Source organism: Bactrocera dorsalis, chromosome 2, assembly GCF_023373825.1.
Source record: "Bactrocera dorsalis isolate Fly_Bdor chromosome 2, ASM2337382v1, whole genome shotgun sequence".
Lineage (NCBI taxonomy): Eukaryota > Metazoa > Arthropoda > Insecta > Diptera > Tephritidae > Bactrocera > Bactrocera dorsalis.
Genome location: NC_064304.1, coordinates 99,105,345 through 99,128,879, shown reverse-complemented (window position 1 = coordinate 99,128,879; position 23,535 = coordinate 99,105,345). Strand labels below are relative to the sequence as shown.

General features: G+C 37.8%; 2 protein-coding genes across 10 annotated transcripts in view; both read left to right on the top strand.

Annotated features, from left to right (window-relative positions):
• Positions 1-17,470, top strand: part of LOC105231519 (protein tincar) — a 176,091-nt gene extending 158,621 nt beyond the window's left edge. For all 7 annotated transcript variants that reach the window (XM_049450477.1, XM_049450476.1, XM_049450472.1 and 4 more), the window contains 3 exons: positions 1,696-2,116; positions 6,543-7,371; positions 12,787-17,470. In XM_049450477.1, the coding sequence (XP_049306434.1) occupies positions 1,696-2,116; positions 6,543-7,371; positions 12,787-13,758 (2,222 nt within the window). In that variant the 3' untranslated portion in view covers positions 13,759-17,470. The remainder of the gene's footprint in view (positions 1-1,695; positions 2,117-6,542; positions 7,372-12,786) is intronic.
• A 1,497-nt stretch (positions 17,471-18,967) lies between these two features.
• LOC105231520 (regulator of G-protein signaling loco) overlaps positions 18,968-23,535 on the top strand; it is a 50,193-nt gene continuing 45,625 nt past the window's right edge. The window contains exons 1-2 of one of the 3 annotated variants that reach the window (XM_011212857.4): positions 18,968-19,846; positions 19,911-22,399. In XM_011212857.4, the coding sequence (XP_011211159.2) occupies positions 19,925-22,399 (2,475 nt within the window). In that variant the 5' untranslated portion in view covers positions 18,968-19,846; positions 19,911-19,924. Of the gene's footprint in view, positions 19,847-19,895; positions 22,404-23,535 lie in introns of those variants that run through there. The other 2 variants (XM_049449256.1, XM_049449255.1) reach the window with 2 other exon arrangements.

Here is a 23,535-nt window from a genome sequence, read left to right as displayed (position 1 = left end):
TAAGACACTTCGTCCGAGACCTTTACCTCTTAATTTCCTCAAATAGCCTTGCTTAAGAGATAATAGTAATAAACTGAGATCGATACTCGAGTTTGCTAACTGTCAAATAGACACAGACAATCTCATATATGTACTTTATACTATTATATTTGAGCAGAAAATATTACAAGGCGATAGTTCTAAAGCGTGATCCATTTCTAGGTTAACTACTTTTTTCAAATTAATTGGAATATTTATTCGAAAGAACATTTTCTCTTTCAAACATTGGCCACGGCTACGTCTCAGATGGTCCGTTCGTTAAGTTCAATTTTCGATGATTCGTTCGAGCATTTTTCGACGTGTAACTGACGAATGAAATCGAAACAAGATTGTCAGCATAGACTTTAGACATATCCCTAAAGGAAAAAGTTTAACGGTGTGATATCACACGATCTTGGTGGCCAATTGATCGGCCAAAAACGTGAAATCATCTGCTCTCCAAAATGTTCTCTCAATTTGAATTTGATTTATGCGATGCGGTGTGGGAAGTGGTGTCGTCTAGGCGAACCAAATGTCGCCGAGATTACGAGCTTCAATTTCAGACATCATGATGCGACATCGGTTGCCATTGACGGTTAACTTCTCACCGGCAGAAATATGGACAGATGATTCTATTGGCAGCCCTTGAGTCTCTTCAGATGCAGATTCATCCCTAATGCGGCTATTGTGCTTGTTTACATACCCATTGAGCTGAAATTGGCCTCATCGCTGACCAAAATGTAGCTCGAAAACGTCAGATCTTCTTGCAACTTTTCATAATCCCATAGATCGAAGCGATGTGGCTTGGGAAGGTTGAGCGGCATCAGTTCTTACATATAATGTTAATTTAAGCTTTTAATTTAAGATCTCGCCGTAAAATGCGCCAAGTCGTTGCATACGTCATACCGAGTTGTTGCGAACGGCGCTGAAGAGACTCTCCATAGTCTTCGTTTATACTCTCAACTACGGCTGCTATATTCTATATATATTTTTTTCAATGCGTGCTGGTCGTGTTCTATTTGGTCCAATATTATCCAATAATGAATGCTGGGTGTGAAGAGTAGTGATGATATTGCGAATAGTACGCCGAATTCTCTAAAACTCAATGTTTTAAACAGTAAAATGGGATCACATTTTTATAATAGATTCCGTTCATACATAACCTCACTAACACCGGTACGTAATTAAACTTACAAAAAATAGATCAGCCTTTTAAATTGTATAGCAGTTAAGTCAATGTTATAGAGCAACACTGGTAGCATGGAGTCAGAATTTTTTTTAATATAAAAGGGGAATTAAGAGTACTTCAGAGACTTAATAAATAGAGAGAGGATACTATACTTAAAGGTAGATTGATCAGCTGTCAAATTACTTGCCCACACAAACATAAATAAAAGTGTTATAGGCATTTACAAAGAATTTTTAGGAGCAGTGGTGGCAAGTTGCTAGTTCCAATCGGCTTTTATGCATCTGTCAGTTGGGCATTAAGCGACAGCAAACAGCTTTGCTAATAGTCGACTTGGCTAAACCCGTACATATTTTTTGCCATTTGATAATTTGAACTTTCTGTTGACACAAAATTCAAACATGCCCTGAAAGCTCTACACTGCATTTTCTAAATACTAAAAAGTCGATTTTAAACTCTTTTCATTTTCTTCTCTTACTTTATCTTTCCAGCTCTTATCAGCGTCGTACATCTCTTATTGTGGATTGTCATTTGGCTGGGCTTAACAGCCAAACGTCGTTGGACCTTCAAGTTGCCACCAATGGATGCCTATGGTATCACAAAAGCTACGACACAACCGTTATTGATGGCGAATCGCAGTAGTTTGCCCAGCGCTGGCAGCGTTAGCGGCAGCGGCAGTAATATGGGCAGCTCAGAGCAGAAGAGCTCATCCATGATGAGTAGCGGTGGAATGGGTGGTGGTCGTGGTGGCAAATTGAGCACTGAGTCCAGCACCGATGGCGGCGGCGATGATGTATACTGGCCAAAATTGACACCAAGTTCACCGAAATTGAAGGTCACCTTCAATGAAGTACCGAGTACGTCAGATGATGTCCTACTAATTGGTGACCATGAACAAAACGATGGCAAGCGGTAAAAAATCGTTTTCTTTAAAACTAAACAAAAATTAAATTGAATGAATCAAAAATGAATACTACCTACAACTACAAAAAAAAATAGTACACAGAGTTTTAAAATGCACTGCAATATTATTCTTTAATTTAAAACTATTTTTCTTTTTTTTTGTTTTTATGCTACCATTTATTTAAGCTTAATTGCTCGTGAGTGGTGTTCGCGAAAGTGGTGTTCGGAGAACTATGTAGCGTTATTTTCGAAGATAATAATTGGTGATTACGACTTAATCGTTGTAGATGTGGAAATTAAGTCTCTGCACATCACTAGATAAGTCAGAGTTTGATAATATCGTAGTGAAAAATTCAAGAGCTTACAAAAATCTTCAAAACGATACAGAATTATTACTTCCTCATTGATTTTAATCTCTACTTCTGGTCTTGCTTACATATTTATGTAATCCAAATCGAACCACGTATGGAAATGTTTTCAATTAAAATATGTGTATCGACTAATTCCAGGCGAGAGGCCCAATTTTCAACCACGTTTTGTAGCATTGAAGTCGTATATCTGCAATAACACGTTGAATATTCTGTTCCAAGGCATCATTCGTCTCGGGCTTAACTGCGTAAATAAGCAACTTCGCATAACCGTACTAAAAATAGTACAGCGGCGTTAAATCGCGCGATCTCGCGCAGGGGCTCACAACGTGAAATAATGCGTTCATCAAAAGTTTCCTTCAATAAATTGATTGTTTCGTTGGCTGTATGGCATGTAGAGCTGTCTTGTTGGAACCAAAGGTCGTCCACATTAACATCCTCCAACACAAGCAAAAAAAAATCATTAATCATGACTCCATAGCGTTCCCCTTTGTTGACCAATGATTCCCTCTGTCCAAAGAGCACATCAAACACTGTTTCAGGATACAACGGCGTCTCTCAACACAACTTGTGAATTATCATCGCTGCCGATGCCACAATTTGTGAAAGTGCGTCGAGTCGGTGGGCTTTAATCTTTTAACACCCGTACAAATATAACTGTCTATAGTTGAGCCGCCTACCTTCACGAACCACTCACGAGCAGAGCATTCTAGCGCATTTCAAATTTCATTTGCTGCATTTCATTTAATAAGTTGAGCAAACAATTGCTCTGTTTGGCGAAATTCATCAATATTTCTGAAACAGGACTTTAAAATATATAAATGTGTACATTTTTCTTTTTGCTTTAATTTTTTTTTTTGTATTCATTCTCACTTCACATTAACAAATAAAGGTTTTAAAATCAATGCACGTCACCAATTTGTTTTTTGTTTTTGTTTGTGTCACTAATATTTAACTGCATCAAATATTTTCGCTCATTTTGTTTATTGAATATCTGTTTTTGTTCGATTATTTATGATTAAAGCACATGTATTGAAAGTGTTATTATTTCGAAAGTGATATTTGCTTTCAAAATAGTTTTTGTTGTTGCAAAATAAGCAAATTGAATATTTTTTACTATTTATTTTGTTTTAGTTTTCGCGCACATCAGCTTTTGTTAATCACTCATATTTTCATTTATTCACCGTAGCACCTCAATATGCTTACAAACGAGCATATTTTGGTATTTTGCATTCATTAAATTTAGAAAAAAAATATAATTAAAAATATATGCATTTATTATTTTGTGAATTTTGCGCACTTTTTCGAAAGAGCTTGTTCAACTGTATGCAAAATAGTCATATGCATTTGGAAATTGATTAAACGACACCGCAGACAGACACACACTTTTGAGAGAGTATTGGTCACATTGACAATAAGAAACTATTTTTGTTCCGCTTGTCGCCTGTTTTTAATTAAAATTTACTTATATATAAACTATGAACTTTTTATTTAACAATTTTTATGTATTTTATATAAATGCGTACTTATATGCATATGTATGTATGTATGTATTTAACTATTGTTACTAATAATGTTATTTAGCATCAAATGGTTTGTAGTTCAGTGATATGTATGCAAATGTTTACTAACATATTTATTGTTGTTTAATACATTTTCATATAGTAAACCTTATATGTATGTACTCATATACATTTGTAGTATGTATGTATGTTTATATGTATGTATATGAATATAAATGTGGCAGTAGCAAGCTAGTTAACAAAAATTATTTAAAACCAAGAAAAAAACGTTAACTTTGACAGCATCAAATCATATATGCTATAGAAATCCGATATCAGCGGTTCCGACAAATGAGTTTCTTGAGAAGAAAAGAACGTGTAGAAATTTCACATCCATATCTCAAAAACTTCTTCTTCTTCTATTTATTAAGACCTCTATTCTTTCATCAAAATGGTAAGGTTCATTCTCAACTCTTTGTTAGGCACAATAGGCCTAAGGTCGCGATGCATTCCTCGTTTATTAATCTAAATCTTTTTCAAGTAACCAGATATGACATTGAAGCAATTAAGAAGAAATAAAGCTCTCGAGAAGTTGCAAGATTTACTCACTTAATAAACTTTCCATAACTACTATATTATGTTTCTTTTTCAAACCCTACAAAGACTATTATGTAAACTAATACCTTTTTCCGGCTATTAACTTTGCCTGATTCATTTAAACTTGTTTCAACGGCCTTCGGACTGGGTTAGGTGAGCTTAAAAGGTCGATCCTAACAGGAATCTCACTTGAACTGCTCAATACACCGGTCGCCGTGGCACCTAAGAGTTTTATATAACAGATCATAAGACCCTTACAAATCGACAAAGCGCTTTGGGTCTATCACAAATTTGTTGAGGCTTCGAATATAAGTTTCGAAGGGGAAACGCAAACGTCCATTAGTGCAGTGCCAGAACACAAAACGCCAATGGCAATCCAACTCGGTCCCATTCCGATGTGAGCGGGACAAAAGTGACTCTTCTGCGATAGTATTGTCACCTTCCTGAAACAAACTCAACTTCATAACAGTACATCTACCGCATATTATCTACCGTCTACCTTAATATAAGTCACTTCTGTCTGAAAACCCGCTCCGGTAACCTAAAGCTAAGATTGACAGAGAGCTCGCTACAGAAAACTCTTACTCCAACCTTCCTAGCTTTGATCCATTATAAGATAAGATAAGAAAAAAAAGTCGCCACAAAGGGCTTTTGCAGAGGCGTGTCCTTGTTCGGACTTCCTAATATGCCTAGCTTTATTGAGCTTTTGACTTCGCAGCAATACGCTTGCCGGCACTTTTCATGGGTGCTATGTTGAGAATGGCATTAAGTGCTATTGTTGATGTAGTCGGCAGTTCAGTCCAAAGTAGCACCTGATAGCAAGAGTGATTTTGCGTTGAATTTCAAGGTTGATAGTGTTAATGCTCCCTCCCTTACTCTCTCTTCAATATTTGACCTCCATCAAAGCTTTCTATTAAAAATAAGCCCGAGATATTTCCCCTTATCAACAAGTTAAAGACATGTACCTCTGACAGAGTGCAAAGGAACGTTTTGGGATTTTAAACCTCCTAGTGAATAAAAACATTTCTGTTTTAGCTGGGTTGACGGATAAGTCGCTTCTATTCGCCCAGTTGGATTCCACATTGAGGTACCCTTCGTTTTGCTCGTAGATTTATGTATTTATAAAATTTCTGTAACCATAAGATCAACGTTCTCAGCGTAAGCTCTTACCCGACAGCCTCGTTCCTCAAGCCCTGACTTATAGAAATATTCTGCTTAATGTTGAAAAAATATAAAGATAGATGCAATGCAACAGCTTATTAAACATACATAACCTTAGAAAGGTGAGGTTAGCGACCTTATTCCGCATCTTACGTAATTATAATTAAGACTGCCAAGGACTGTTATGCTAATATTAATCAAAGTCAACATCAAAGTCAAGGTGGAATTATGAATGAATGAATATTCATAAAGGAATAACATACATTGGATAAGTAAACAGTTATACATATGTATGTAATAATATAGGAAGCAATCCGATGAATAGACTTACGCATGTACATAGAAATTATTTATGTGTTTACTGAACTTAACATCCGGTGTTTGAGTTGACTTACATATATACATATGTCTGGGAGATCATAAAGGATTGTGTGAATGATATCAAGAAGAGAGATATAATAAATATATTTATACATATGTATGAAAGTAGTTTTTAAAGTTGAATCAAGTCACCTATTGTTGCTGCCACTATGAGGCACATGTTTTTTACATGCATTCATACCTATACTCATACTTCCATAGTCATATATGTACCCTATAGTAACGTTACATATATACATACACATATGTCTGTAGTGCAAAGGAATATCTAACCTTTACAGTAATAAATTATGAAAAATGCACTTTCTTTTCTCCACTTTGCCACCCATTTAACCTTTGGCTGCATTCTGCGACCAACCAACCAACCAAACTACCGACCTTTCAACGGAAAATGCGAAATATGAAATGTGAACTGCGGCATTGCAGCCATTCGCCCCGTGGAACCGCGATATGTTTTGCCAGTGTTGCGGGGGAAATTGACGACGGAGAATATGCGACACTAAGAACTGCCAGCGCTGCCACCATGGCAGGCATCACCGTTACCAGTATGAGCAGCAGCAGCAGCACCAGCCACAGCAGAACAACAGGCAAGAGCAACATTGACCCCGTCATGACGATCGGCTGTGGCAATGAGACACATGTTGGCGGCCTCACCAACAACCACAGCACAACTCCCACCGGTGCGCATGGCATGAAGCTTTTACAACTCAGCGAATACGATGAGCTGCCACCGCCACCACCACAACTAATGCCAACTAGTGGTGGCAATCACTCAACAGCCGTTTGTGCAGATTATACCAACTACGTTGGTGGTGGTGGTGGTGTTGTCACTGACCCTGATGGTAGTAACTATAACAACACTGCCGGCAGTGGTAGCTTCGGTGATGACAGCGCCTCGGAGGAGGGCAAACTATTGGCTTGTGTGCGTGATGATAGCGTGACATATGCGTCGACTCGCGATTTGGAGCCGCCAACGGCAACTACACTGCCGCCTCCACCGCCACCAAAGCATGCCACAGATCAGCAGCCCACCGGCACTAGCTGTGCTAATATGAACAGCAGTGTCGCTAATGGTTTAGCAGAGATGAATAGGAGTAGTGGCGGTGCTGGTGGTGGTAGTGATGTCGCTAGTGCTACCATTGCAGGCCGTGCTCCCCAAGCTATACCGGAGAATATGCAATTGTCTTCGTCGCCGGAGCATCTAGTCAGCCCATTGGCACCGGTGACGGTCACCGTGCACACCAACGAAGCACATGTGAGTACATATTTATAACTAATTATATAACTAAAATAATATTAACACTTGTAAAATGTACATTTATGGATTATGTGAGATAATATGTGAATTGATATATAATGCTAATATTATTGCTGTAACTACAAGCGAATGATAGTACTCGTATAGTGCCATTTTCAAATAAACTGAGATTAAGCACATTTGCTAGATTATACTCGTAATAGTAAAGCGCAATAATCGCGCAATTAATGTTATGCCCCGTAAAGCAAAATGGCCACAACGGCTTCATTTGCCTACCTCAGCCCGTTTACTCCAATTTTGGATGACCCTGTACAGCACTTCCGCTGGAATTTCGGCTACAGTAGGCTGAAGGTTGTCTTTGAGCGCCCTGAGCGTTGCTGGTTCATTGGCGTAAACCAGAGAAAATGATCTAGAAATGGCAAATCTCATGATCTGACGTTCATTTGACTGAACCATTTGAAAAAATTAACGAGTCACCAAACTTTTCACGCAATGTGTCCATATTTTTACGTGAAACATAAGCCAGCGCACCGTCTTGTAGAAAATAGAGATCGTCCGCATCGCGTTCATCAAATTCCGCGAAGAAAACAGTCAGTCAACAAGGTCTTTTTTTTTGTTCCGAAGGGGAAATCTTCTAAAGATACTGCCAGCATGTATGATTCATATTGTCCACAAGAGTACACCTCTTTCGGGACCTTGCCCAGACAGTATTAAATAACTATGCTGAGCTTGCGAAACAGTATGCTTACGTGCTAAACCCTTAACTATGGCTACTGTAGCTTGTACAGCGGGACCGCCGTTAAGCACTACTTCACAGGGTCAAGCTGAGCGGTAAATGCCTCTTCACATCCTACCTTCAGCTGCCTTTCTTTCATTCTGAGTTTCAGAGCGCTATTGCGGCCCACTCTTTTATTTTAGCCCACACCAGCTGTGATCGCAGCTTGTGACTCATTATGTTATCGGGTGTCATTCTTTCATTTGTTCGCTTTTCTATTGTGGTTCTCTCCACTACATACCTCGAGCAGGAGAAAAAGATGTACTCTGCGTTTTCGGCGGCATTTCCGCCTAAGGAACCTTGAGCTTCGTCACCGTGGCCAAATTTTTGCAGGTATTCACCGTATTGTCTGTCAATCCAAGCCGGTACATTCTTAATTAGTCTATATGACCACTTTCCTTTATCCGCCGTTTTCCATTGATTTTTCCACTGATCGTGACTTGTCTTCCTCTCTTTTTTGCGCTCGTCGGCCGTTAGCACCTATTTATGGCTTTTGTTTTACAGTAAACTCTACTTAACTCAGAGGTCATTATATCCGGTGGCATAAGACCAGATATGATAGCAATTGCTTCGTGCGACACCGTTCTAAACGCACAGGCAACTCTAAGAGCGCATAACATGGACAGCCTTTGCGTTATTGACACATGTTTTTTGACGCGGCTGTCCTCCATACCGGAGCTGGGGAAGAAGGTTTCGCCTTTGGAGACTTGGTTTAAGACCGGAAATCGTAAGCTGCTGCTTGCTGCTCGTTTCTGATCACTCTCAAGTGAATGGCGCTTGGAGAACTCACCTCACTTGCATGTACTTCTACACCTGGCTCCATCCTAAGCTTACTCTAGATGTCACTAAAGATTCCAAATCATGAACTTATAAAACGGTAGTGCAAGTATACTATATGTTGTCAGATCAGTAGAAGATCACATTTTTGCATAAACCTATTCGAAAACGCCTTATTCCGGAATTTTCTAAATTTCTGTTGGAATAATATTCAAATTCGGTTACAATGATTTCCAAATCCTCAGAGAATTGCTTGATGATCTGGTTTAATTAAACGTTATTGGCACGAAAAATGTATTTTCTAGTAAAAATTCATCACTTTGAACCAAAGTCATATTCCTGACATAATTTTTGCATTACAAAACTTTGATATTTTAAATTATCTGCGCATCCTTTACTACTATTTAAAACTGTAGCTACTTCTTGCTATCACCATAGAGAAGTTTCGTTCATATTAATACCAGATTGTGGTTCAAAAAAGTGAAGAGCTTTACTGTAGCATTCATAGGGCTTTGAGCTTTAGTCACCCTTTTCACTAAAAAAGCCACAACTTAATAACGAACCGTTAAGTGCAAAAGAGCACGCAAAACAATGATGGTAATTATGAAATTGAGCGCTTTTATTTACGCCATTTCCCGCAACAAGTCCATCAATTAACATTTCCTCATAGACACGGACAATTTTTTCCAATTTACTTTTCATAACGGAAATGGTAAGTGTTGCGATTTGTGACAACCGATGATTGCGGAGTGCATATGTTTGTCAGGGGAGGCGTGAAGCATGTGTTGATCAGACGTCTGATGGCGGCAAACGATTTGAGCCTGTAGAATGCAATTTCGACACGAACAAGCGATGGCAAAAAACTTTAATATATAGCTGCATTTGTATGTGCCAGCAAATTTATTTATGCAAAAAAGTGTGCACGGACACACAGACATATAGACAGGTCAGCCCATACGATTTGCATACGAGAACCGACAACCCACCGCACGGAGGCTCAAGGATTTATTACGTCTATGCTTGTGGTGGTGGAGCATTCGACATGTTCAATGCACATTTATCACAGCAATGACAGTGCCAGTGATGAGGTAACTGCAACAAAGTGTGGGGAATGCCATAAAAATATGTACTCGTAGTTGCAGACGATACACAGCATCACGATGCTGTAATGTGGGCAATCAAAATATTTATTGGTAGCTGCTTGCTGCTTCTTGCCTATGCCTACATTTATTATCGGTGATTTGATTTCAATTAAATCGTAGCAACATTGATTTGTTGCTGCTGCACGAAACTCTTGCAATAATTGTTCAAATCTACTTCTGTCCTTGATGCACAAAAGCGTGTGTCTGTGCGTGCTAGAGAGCGCATACCGCTTTGCTTGGCAGATTGTGTGTATTTTGCAGACAGACAGGCAACGGAATGTTTGTCTAATTAATGCCTAATCGAATTGCAAGAATGTTCGTAGTGGGCTGCCTAAGGCTAAATGCATAGTGTGACGGTGAGGCAAGGTACTGAGAAGTAGAGTGTGTGCATAGATGCCAGAAGCACGCCACGAATAAATCGGTCAAGGTTGGAGTTTCAGGTACAATTCAGTTTTATGTGCGTAATTGAAGTGAGCTCAACACAGTAACGGTTTTTGAGTGATTTGAAAGGTATTTTCAAATGTAAATATTTTCTCATAAAAATAAAAATCACTAAAATTAGTCGAAGAAAAAATTTAAATTCGAAGTTTCATACAACATTTCCCTCATCTTTATTTCTTTTTTTTTACTTTCTGCCATTTCGTGTTTATTTTTCACTTCCAATAAGACTTAAGCAACAATAAAAAACAAATTTGGCTCACCCTTGCACTGCGCTCATAGCCTAAATGCACAGCATACGTGTAGACTAATGCTGAAACTGCACGTAAACTATATTTGTGGACATTGGTAAGTGCCACCGGGGCGTATGATTAACATTCACTGGCACTCAGTAATAAACGGTGCCTTTGCTGTGGTAATTAAAGTTTGCTTCCGAATTAGTTCGCTCACAAGTAATTGCGTAAATGGAAATGTGAATGGTGTTTTGTTGTTTGTTTACAAAACAAATTGGCAACGAATAAATTGTTTCAAGGTGTGTCATTTATTATATATACACCAACATGTATACATGTGTGTTTAACCTTGAGTTGTGACAACTGATAGTGTTAGGTTAGAAGTATTTAAGCTTCACTTGAGCAAATTCAGCAAACATTTCCTTGAATACGTCAGATTCAAGCTCATAAAGTAGGGGACTCAGTAATCAAGTAAGAAGACTGATAATGGGGGTATTCTAGTCAAAAGGGATGAATTTCAAGTAATTGTTAGGTGTCGTAAAATAGAAAATAAATAGTTTTATTATCCACTTTTCTACTAGTTATTTATTACCAAGGTTAGGTTAGGTTAGATTAATTAGTTGGCCAATACACCGCACATAGACCAGTTTTGGTCCCTTACGGTACCAGATGAATACCAGTGCTAGATTCAAGAGAAGTAGTCATCCTTTTGGCTGCTTGTACTTTACGCGAGTTTTAACAGACTCTGCAGCCTCACTACCGATACCTCCTCCAGTGTATCATACCGTGGAAATCCCAGATGTTTACAACGTAGTTTTGCCAAGTGAACAAGAGATGTCCCACTGTTGCCATGGCGCCCTGTTCTAGACAGTTCCTTCTCGTTCTGTCAGTTCCATCGTGTGGGCATGTGCCGCCATCAGACTGTGACCAGTTAGTATTCCCGTCATGTTCCTACCGGGAAATTTGTACGGGTAGAATGAGCGGATTGCCCATTCTATTTTATTCTCCGTACTCCCAACGTAACTAAAACTTACCGCGTTCGTACATTCTGGAAAGTGCACACTAACTAGGTTTTCTCATGACTCCTGGTAGTTGTCCGTCCACTCTCCGCTACTTTTGCGAATTAGACCGGGCGTTCCACAGTCCTCGCATTTTACTAGCCTAGCCCAGTTAAAGCATTCTCGTACTTTGCGCCTGCAAGATCTAAGCTCCTTGTTTCACTACCGCAATCGTGTGGAATATAGCAGAATACAAGGAGTAGAGATACATCCTTGGCACTATTCACTGCTACAACCGTCAGTTCATCTGTGGAAAGGCTGAAATTAATATGGGAAAATAGAATTTTCGGGGGTTCGGGCGCTCGGGGTGTATGTCGTGTAGCTTTGTGACTTCCACCCAGCGACCACGTTACCCGATGTAATCTTTGGTCGCTAGACTAAATCCACGTCGTAGCCCCCTTTCTCTAAACTGATAAAAAGCTCGGCAGAGGCAGTCTTACTCTTGTGGAGGTTCACTTCGAGTACCCTCAGCTCTTGGTTTTGAACCATCAGACTACTGACTGGGTACATTCTCCACCTCCTTCTTATTAATTTAGAATCTAAGCAATCGCTGAACAACTGAAAATTTAAAAGAAACTTTCACGAAATAGCAGATTGTTTCGCAACAGATTGATGATTCCTAATGAGGTTCCATTGCAGAGTATTAACGCCTATTATCCAAACATTTTTCAGAATATTTCCATGCATCTGCTATTCTTTAGTTAACTAAAGACTTGCCGAACAAACCTATGCCCAGTATTCCTCTGTTTAAAAGTTCCTCGAGATATATCAAAAAGTAAACGAAAAGCTTGACAAATAGAATCTTTCATTTGAGAAGGGATCAAGCCGTAAAGTCCATATAAGCGAATTTCATTCTAAGTTATTAATAGATTATAACTCATTTCCAACGCCATGAATTTATAAAGCTTTTGAATTGTGATAGCTACAGACTGCTCTATAATTTTGAAAAAAAAATTGTTTCCACTTATTCAAATGAATTTCTCTTCCAGATCGCCTCCAGCTCAACACCGCGTTGCTTGCGTCGCGCCGATTCGGGTGTACCAAACGAAGCGCTCACACCGCGCAGCGACACCACCTCCACCACAGAGAGCACCACATCGCCGCCCGAACGCGCTCCATCCGAATCGTCGAGTGGCGTGCATTCGGGCGAAGAACGTGACATCGAAGTGGTCATACGACCACGTTCCGCCTGCAAGCCACCACCCAAGCCGCCACAACCGCCCATACAGGAGGAACCCTACGGACGTTGCACCAACATGCGCATGTCCAGCTTTGGTGGCGATGCAATCGGGGCGGCTGGCCGCGCACTCAACAGCGCCACCCTGCCACTGACACGCTCGGCGCCCGAACAGAAATTCGATTATGCCAATCATTGCAGCACAATGCCATTACCGGCGGCTTGTCATAGTCAACAGCAAGCGGCGCAGGCTGTACGCGGCAGCGGCAACTACGGCATGACCACATCTGCATATTCGATGCATTCACAACCACCGCTGCCGCTGCCGCCGCCACCGCCTCCACAGCATAGCGGCCTAAGCAGTTTTCGTTCGCAATATGCCAACTCAGCGGTGGCGATGGCCGGTGTGAATGTAGCGCGAATGCAACAACAACAACACCAGCAACAGCATGAACCGCAGCAACAGTACTCAGCGCCACAGTCAATATCACCACCGCCGCCACCACCGCCCGTCGGCATGCACACCACACTGCCGAACGGTGTGCGTTACTCAAATCCGCATTTCCTGCGCCGTCTGCCGCATGTCACCAAAGCAGCTGAATCGCCATATGGACATTTGGGACTGGGCGCCGGCCATCATACCTTCTCCAAACTACTGCAGGATCCACTACAACACAGTCTAGTCAATACAGCCATACCCGAAGATCGTGACTCGGCCAACTACTCCATGTCTTCGGAACAGGACTGCGGTAATTTGTATGCGACCGCGGAGTCGTACAACTAAAGCAGTATTGCGTAAGCGATTTTTGTCGAGCGGACAACGTCATTGCAGCTGCAGCTCAACTGGTTATACATACATACCCTGAAATTTTGATTATGCGACAAACTAAAAGTTATTTAATATAAAGAGCAGGCGCGTAAAAATAATACTATCACGAATTGTGTCTAACTAAAGTTTCGAAATGGGTAAAAAATAAAATGTGTTTGTTTGCGCATGCAGTGGGGAAAACAATTATAAAAGAAGAAATTTTAATGATTATGAATTTTTATAGTTTAACACGCCAACACTTCATCCTTAGTGCTAATTTCGGAATACTTCGAAATTAAAAAAAAAAATTAAAAAAAAAAAAATGTTGCCCAGACTCAGACACCAATTTACTTGCAATTTTTTTTCACAAATTTGGTTGCTTTTGCAGTGGAAATTAATTAAATATTGGGTAGTCGAAAAAGTATTTTCGTATTTTGTCAATGGATATCGTTGCAGTCGTATATATATCCAGAGCAACCAATCACATTGTGTCATATCATATACTCGTAGTGTTGGAAAGGTGAGATTTTGGTTGCTTTTAAGTTTAAATAACTTAAAAAAAGTTAAATTCGGAGAAGTTGAAAAAAGTTTCAGCTGCTCAAAAATGAGTGAAAATAATGAAGAAATTCGCTTTATTTTTAAATTTTTGTATAAAAAATAGTTTGCTCTTTTACGTTCTGGAAATTGCAATGTGAAAGATGCACTTCGCTCTAGTCGATCTATCTTTGGAAAAGTCGATGAAAGCAGCCATGACATCGCTAAGAAACTTAACATTCATCATCAAACGGTTTTCAACCATTTAAAAAAGGTTGGCTACAAAAAGAAGCTTTAATGGACCGAATTAACATATGCGACTCTATGCTGAAACTGGAGACGAAAAGTGGATCAAATACGACAATAATGTGCGAAAAAAATCATGGCCGAAGCGTGGTGAATCTCAACAAATGGTCCCAAAGCCAGGATTGATGCCTCGAAAGGTTATGCTGAGTGTTAGGTGTGATTGGAACGTGGTTGAACGAATTTTTCCACATTTTATGTCACCAACTGATGAGATTGAAGGAATCAATCGAAAAAAGGGTAAGAACTAATCAACAGAAAGGGATTTGTCTTCCATCAGGACAGCGTTAGACCACACGCATCTTTGATGATTCGGCAAAAACTGGGAAAGCTTGGCTGGGAAATTTTGATCCACCATATAGCCCTGACCTTGCACCATCAGACTACCAATTGTTTTGGTCAATGCAGAACTCCCTTAACGCAGGAAAGTTGGCTTCAAGAGAAGCCTGTGAAAATTACTTGTCGAAAGTTTCCGCCGAGAAACCAGAAAAGTTTTACACTGATGAAAACATGTCTCTAGCAGAAAAGTGGCAAAATTAATTATGTGGTCGACCAAAATCGTACATATTTGGTTCATTAAAATTCATTACAAATGTAAAAAAAAAAATAAGTTGAAGTTTGATTAGAAATATGTAAAGACTTTTTTGACTACCCAATATTTCACTTATTAGTTTAAAATTTTGTTCGAAAGTAACGTTTTTTTAATTACGCTTGGCAACTCTGTGTCTTATATTGAAGAATTCAGCCCAAATCTGGGTTAAAGACGATCTTATCGTGTCTTGGATAAACGCTCATAAGATCTTAACTGCCGAAACATACATTTCGTCGCAAAATGCTTTCAAGTTCAGAAGCTACATTTTTTTATCATTATAGCATTCATTAGATGAAAACTTTAAAGCAAAAAAAATCGATTTAAGTGTTATTTAGAAAACGAGTCAGCATGAAATTCATGACCGATTTTTTAACACATATTTTATTTTTTCCCCATTTCATAGAACCCACGCAAAAAAAATTATTAAAAGCGGCCATATACTGAAACTGAAAATCACACAAATTATATAAAAAAAAATTAATTAAGTGAAATAATTTACAATAATTGAATACTATAAAACAGCTAAATACATTTACATTTACCGAGAAAATAAAAAATAATTACGCCTTGGTGGCACTCGCATCTCTCCCCGCCTATTGTAAAAACTATTCATAATGAATAAGAATAAGTTTAGACTATTTTTTAGCAATGCGCACTTTAAGTTTATATTAAACTAAATTCAAAGTAAAATACAATAATAAAATAAATAATTAAAGTACATATTAAGAAATAGCAAGCTAAATTTAAGATGTGCTAAGTTAAAGCAGAAATTAAGCGATAACTTTTGAAAACCTACAACAAAGTCTAACATTTGTTTGTACAAGTAAAGGAAAACTTGTGCGAGTATGCAAATAACGGCACTTGCATATATGTGTGTGTGTGAAGTAAAGAGAGAAAAAAACCTGAAATAAATTACACGCATACAACATTTCATAACCCACGTCCGCGTCTCATTTATTTAGCATGCTTTTAGGCGTCATAGTAAGCACGCCAAATACCCTTACATATACACACATTTATGAGCAGACCTCGTACGCTACTTATTGTAAACTACTTCCATTAACAATATTATATATTTACAACAACATATACATATAAGCATACATACATATAAATATATAATATGAATAAGTGATTAAATTAATAATACATATTTAATAAAAACAAAAAAATATAATAATAATAAAATAATAAAAATAAATAAATAAATTACTAAAATAAAACAATTGACAGCAACAACAATGCATATATATTTGTAAGTTTTTATGTATGCATGATATATACATACATACATACATACATAAATTCAAACATACATATACACGTATATTTATAAATGGCTGCTTTTAAATGTTAATACGCATAGTAAATAATACTAAACGCATCACTACTAAATTAATGCTAATTAGCATTAACCGTTCAATGACTCGCATTTTTTAATTTTATAATTCATTATATTTTCTGTAAATGTACTGCATTTAAGTACATACATACTTATATATTTATATATACATACTTAGTGTTTAAGCACAAAAATAAATAATAATAAACTGCGTATAAGTGGATAAATATATTTATACATAAACATATATTTTGGTGTGTTGTGTTGATTATAGCTTTCGTACATACATATGTATTTTTGTTAACATTGCATACATACATAAGTAGTAAGCTTTTTTAGACGTCATTAGATTGATTAAGCTAATTACAATTAAATACATGCGTACAAAAATGCACACAGGCACAAACGTGCATGTGTGTGTGTGAATGTGCATGTAAAACACGTACTACAATACATATAAATATGACAATTTAATTATATAAAAGCAAAAGTGCTAACAGCAAAAATATCATATTGTATAAGTACCATACATGAAACTATTCATTAAAAATTGGCATTAAAAATTTTGATATACAATAAAAACGATTTTTTTTTTTATTTGAAACTTAATTTTTATAACACAAAAATAAATGTTTTTTTCTTGGAAATAAATTGCAATTTTTATTGTCAAGTCTAACTGAAATGAATTCAAATTTTATACATACATACATATTGCTGTGCTGTTAGTGTTGGGACTAATGTGAAACTCGTTGAGTGCGAAGCATATAGATTGGCCTAAAAGTGAAAATACATAGCTTTTCTGTACTGAAGTCTACATTATTAATGTCTATCGAATCACTTAAAGACTTATTCGAATACTGTAAACGCAACTTTTTCCAAGAATTTGTGACAATTAATAAACTTACTATGAATATGAATTCAAAAGAGTTGTTTTATTGTTTTTATACGCTGAACAGGATATGTTATGCTTTTAGCACACAGCAGGAGACGTCAGTGGCCCTATAATATATACATACATATATATAAGATGTTATACTGATCTGTTGATCTGTTATTTTGCGCACGTTTGGAGCGAATATCACAAAAAACTGCTAATTTGTCGGAAATGCCGTTATCAAAACACTATAACTTATAGCTGCCATAAAAACTGAACGATCAACATCAAATTCTTTTTACTATTTGAAGGATTTTATAATTTCGCAGAAGCTAACGTTACTATTTTTTCTTGGTTCTTCTTTTTGTTGAAGCAGTTGCATAGTTGCAGTTTGATGTTCATAAATCAAATATGACACTGACAACAACAATTTGCGTGGAAAGCATTTGATACGGCAAACTAATTTTATCAACAACAAAAAAGCGCAACAAAAGAGTATCACATTTAAGTTTTTGTACAATATTACTGGAAATTACTGAAAATGATTTGCATTTTAATTGCAAAATTTGCTATTTACTATTTCTTTGTTTATTTTATTATATACAAATTTATATAAATACACATATATATGTATATATACATATATACATATATGTCAAGCTTTCCGCAAACATGCAAATTGGTTTGTGGTAATTTAATAACACATTTAGAGAGAATTAAATTTACACAATTGATTAACTGTACAAGTGTGAGCAGATCAACAAAAAATAACAAAAGGAAAGAAAAAAAAATTAAATCAAAACTAAAAAAAGCGAACACAAAAAAGTAACGTAAAAGAAATTAATACAGCTGTTAGCTGTCAGAAAAATATTTTTCTGGTGCAAAATTAATTTATTTCATTACAAATGTAATTTTTTCTTTGTGTAGCTGTCCGATTTTACTAGCAATTAAATTCGCTTTGAAAGTGCTTAATTAGCATATGTAAATGTCACGCGCTATACCGTATATCACTAATTTAATTACAATATATTTATTAACAAAATTACATATTAACACATTATTACATAAGTTAATAAATATAATTCAATTTGAAATATAAAGTTTTATATTATGACTTAATAAAAAAAATGTATTTACAAATTTTCAAATATGAACTGAGCCTTTAACCTCAAATTTTTATAACATGCTTAATATCTAATTAAGGTAGTATTTTATAACCACTTTATTATTTTTACTTATTTTATATATAAATTTTTTTTTAATTTATTACTTTAGTTCCCAAGTTTTTTCGTTCGCAAATCGCAATGAATTTATGTGAAAGTAAACTATAAAACTATTTTATTATTGAAGAAACGCGTCTTGAAAATAAATATTTGATTTTTGTCGTTATATAGCAATGTGCGCAACGTCTTCTTCTCCACGATGCGTTCACTTATGATGTAACATATTTGTTTCGCTTTGCAACCCTGTGCACTTTAAGCATTCCTCCATTCTCGCCATTTTCCATTTTTGACAGCTAATTTGTGAAAAATGCCAATCTGTCTGAGATCGTTGCGTTTGCGCTGTTTATTGTTTAACAAATTAATTAATATTCAAACAAAACAGCCGCAAATTGCGGTTAGTGAAATATATAAACGAAAAATAGATACATAATTAGTGTATATAACGAACACAGAGATATGAACATGACATATGGTCGGATGGCAAAGACTTGCCAAGGACGCGAAATTAACTGCAAATAATTGTGAACTCCAATTATGAATTATCTGTGTTGAAAATATTTACAACATAATAATATTATAACAACAGAAAACCTAAAAAAAGCAACAATAGCATTTGTGTAATAAGATTCAAAACATTTGTAGATGATAGCTAAATTTTAACAAAGGAATTTTGTAACCGATTCACTATCTCTGCATTTGGTAATTTGACATTTTTTCTCAATGAAAACTGGACTGGTTAGTTCAATGGTGTATGCGGTTCGAGCTAACCACGGCCAATACAAATAAAAGTATATATGTAATATATATGTGTATACGCAACGGCTATTACAGCTGCAACAGCGCAAAGTTATTAAAAATAAATACATATAAAAAATATTGTGTGGCTAAAGACAAAGTGTAAAAACAACAAGTAGCAGCAGCCAAAGTTGTAAGCGGATTGCCTCAGTTGGCGTGGAGTAAACTTGATTTTTGCCTGCCTCCCTTTGCTGTCTCATTGATATACCATACAACTTGCATTTTATAATACAAGAGTTGCGGCTGCGCACAATTTTTCTTTACCTATGATAGAGCAGCATAAAAACGTTCGAATTATTATTGAAAGTAGGAAGCACAAAAAAACGTTGAGAAACCGAAAAATAATTATAATAAACTACAAGTAACACTCCGCTCTCTGCACAAACAGAGTGCTGTTACAGGTTTGTATTTTTTAATTATTTTATACTGGTATATAAATAAAATAAATAGCAACAATATTTTCAGCGAACACATTCAATATGCATCATCATCATCCACTGGCACCAACACAATCAAACACCGGCGGCGCTTCAACTAGCAACAACGCATCGGTACCCGCACTACCAAATGTTGGCAGCATTAATGCCGGAATTGGCACTGCCATTGTAAACAATACAAGTACTAGCGTAGGAACAACGCATGTGCAACAGCGACGCCGGAAAAAACGACCAAATTACGGTACGCGTACCGTAGAGGTGCGACGTGGGTATAATGGATTCGGCTTTACCATATCTGGTCAGCAACCTTGTCGCCTATCATGCATTGTCTCTAATTCGCCCGCTGATCAAGCAGGATTACGTGCTGGTGATTTTCTGATTTCTGTCAATGGTTTAAACGTATCAAAGTTACCTCACGAAACCGTAGTGCAACTAATTGGAAATTCGTTTGGTAGCATACGCATGCAAATAGCTGAGAACTATTATTCAGACAGCTCTGATGAAGAGAATGCGGCGCTTATGTTACAACAACAAACAACAGTGTCGGGATTGAATAGTGTGCTCACCAATCAATTAGGCTTAGGCGTGGGCGGCGCGCGGGCCAAACCCCGTTACTTGCACCACAAAGCGAAGATGCATCGGCTGCGAAATTCGCCCCAAAAGAAGCGTACGGTCACATTACAGCAACAACAACAGCTAGCACGTGCGGAGCAACTGTCGAAGTGTGTGTCTGCTCTAAAACCAATGGAATTACAAAAACTACGTCCACTCATCGAAGATCTGCCACTACCGTCCAACAGCTCTGCTTATGTTGCTCCCAGCGTTAGTGCACCAAAAGAACCAACAGCTGGTGTCGCAGCCGCGTCAAACTCTGCTGCAGAATTAGCAAACGTAAATGCAATGGCGCGTGCACCGGCTGCCGCTTTAGAATATCGTGCCATTGTTGGTTATCTAGGTACTATCGAAATGCCGAAGCAAATTTCGCACAGCTCCAAATTGCAGACGGTACGCTCATGTATACGCAAATTGCGTCAAGAAAAACGTCAACCTAACATGGTATTAATGACAATATTACCCGATTGCCTCCGGCTACAAGCAGCTAATGGCAATACACTGGCGAGTTACGCTTCCGAACGCTTAAACTATGTGAGCTCATCTTCGGAGAGTGAGAATAGGTTTTTTGGTTTGGTCACTAGTGCCGTACACACGTCACAAATGGACGAAGATGATGAAGATGACGACGATATTGAAGCAGCCAATGTGCGTAACGGTCAAGGAGTAGTGGGTGTCGGTGGCGTTCCAGGTAATAACGGCAATGCGCACGTTAGCATCTCAAATAGTTGTCATGTGTTTGTAGTGGACACAAAACTATGCGAACATCAGGCGCATGTGCCGCGTGCAGCCGAATTTCGTATTCATTGTACACGCGATCCCATATCCAGTTTGTGTCTGGAGTTTCCAAATAATTCAGAATATGTGGTGAATCTCATACGCAGCATGTATACAATGCGCATAATGCCACCAGTGGTCAGGCACCATGCCGCCGAAGATATTGTAAATGGCTACGGAGGTGTTGTTGCTGGTGGACCTGCAGCTGCGGCGCATTCTCCCCAACCTAGTAATCACAGCGAAATCTCAACAACTACATCAAATTCTGATTCTGGCATCGGATTCCACAATGATTGCAATAACATCTCTGATCGCATACTAGTGGTGGATTTTCCTGGGGCGCCTGAGCTGCGCATGCGACCAATGGGCGCGCGACCTATGGGTATATTCAATAATTTTGATAATGTCACCGATAAGCGACCACCAACCGTTCGTGCAGTGCCAGAGGAGAATTCTCCGCCACAAAGCGTCGATGTGGCATCCACAAGCAACGCACATTGCGCAAATTCAAGACCAAACCTACTGGCTAATTTCAATCTCATCAAAAGTCCAGCCACTTCGCTGCAGACAACACGTTCCTGTGATGATGTACTGGCTTTGGTGGAACGCAGCGCAGATGACGGCGAAACCGCCGCCTTAGATCAACAATCTCTCATCGCACCACATGCGTCTATGGATGATATATCTCTGCACTCGAGCGCTCCCTCAGCGTCTACTATGAGTTGTTCTGCTGCCGATGAACATCTCTTTTTACATCCAGCCGCTTGCATGTTGGCTATGCAACATCAAAAGCAACGTCCCACCGCTAGTCAAGTGTACGCGTTGCTGCAGGATTGTCTTTCACGCGCACGTAATGCACGTCAATCATTACCATCAGCACATACAACCACCGATGGCTTAGCTAACGCACCGAATTCACAAAACGGCAGTTCGACTGGGGCCACTGCTGCATCAACTAAACGTCACTCCATTGGTTTTGAGGCATCGGATATTACGCCGCCTGTATCTGCGCTCAATGTTGGCACTTTCGAGACCAACACGTGGAAGAGTTTACAAGACCTGCGTGAAAATCAGGAATTGCGTGCGCCGCACACACCAGATGGTATCAATAGTGAACCAGACCTACTGGTAAGTTGAAAGCGAACTATTTATGGATATGTATTCGTATAATGGCAAACTTCTATCATTCAAAATATTCCAAACAATTTCGGGAATCAGGAAATTTTACCTTTAAGTAATCTTTATGTTACTTTCCTTGCATTCATAACCTCCATATTCATTTCAATATATCAATAAAAAAAAACATATTTTCAAATGCAAATATTTTTGTTAGTCGCCCAAATAGCCTTGCACTTTATTATAGATCTGGACTAAAAAGGTTTTTTGTTTCTTCAGTCAGAGTATAAAAAATATAAAAAGAAAATATACATTAAAAATGTAATAAGCCGATCCAAAGCAGATGTTGAACCCTTTTCTACCACTATAATCCCTTCACAGAGAATATCGAGCGCAATTTATTCGTATATGACCATCCTTGTTTCAATTTTATTGCCGGAAATATAAAAGGGTCTTGAGGAAAGTCTCCTAAGATCACACTATCCTCACCGAAAGCTAATTTTTGTTCAAAGATCCGACCGCAAAGATTCTTGAAAGCAATTATCTGTCAATACCAATTTCTCTTGAACATACTTACCCAAACCGACCCATAAATTGCATGCCAAATTTAAAAATACATAGCGTAATAACCAAAAAATTTATCAGTAATGTATTTTGTTAGGCATATTTATTTATACCATATAAGTATAAAAAGCGATTTGATGATTATTGTTGTTTATGCCGATATTTATCGTTTAATATTTGCTTTTATACCTTCTCAATATTGTTATCAGCAGAAACAAGCTGATAAACAAAGTAAATTACTCAGTACTTCAAATGAGCACAGTCGAAAACATGTCAGTTTTTGTTTTTGTCAAATAGCCGATATTACGAGTATTGACAAAATGACACACATAACCTATAACTGCCCAAAAGTTCGGTTAAAAGATAGCTTTGGATAATAATCCCTGCCCAATTCTTTGAAGATGGTTTTCCATAGAAGTTCTTAATTCCCATCACTCAATTTTTAAGGCAGCTAAATACTGTCGATTCCGACGAATGAGCAGCTTCTTGGTGAGAAAAGGACGTCAGACCAATAACTCAAAAACTGAGAGACGAGTTCTCGTAAATACAGACGGACAGAAGGGCAGATGGACATGGCAAAATTG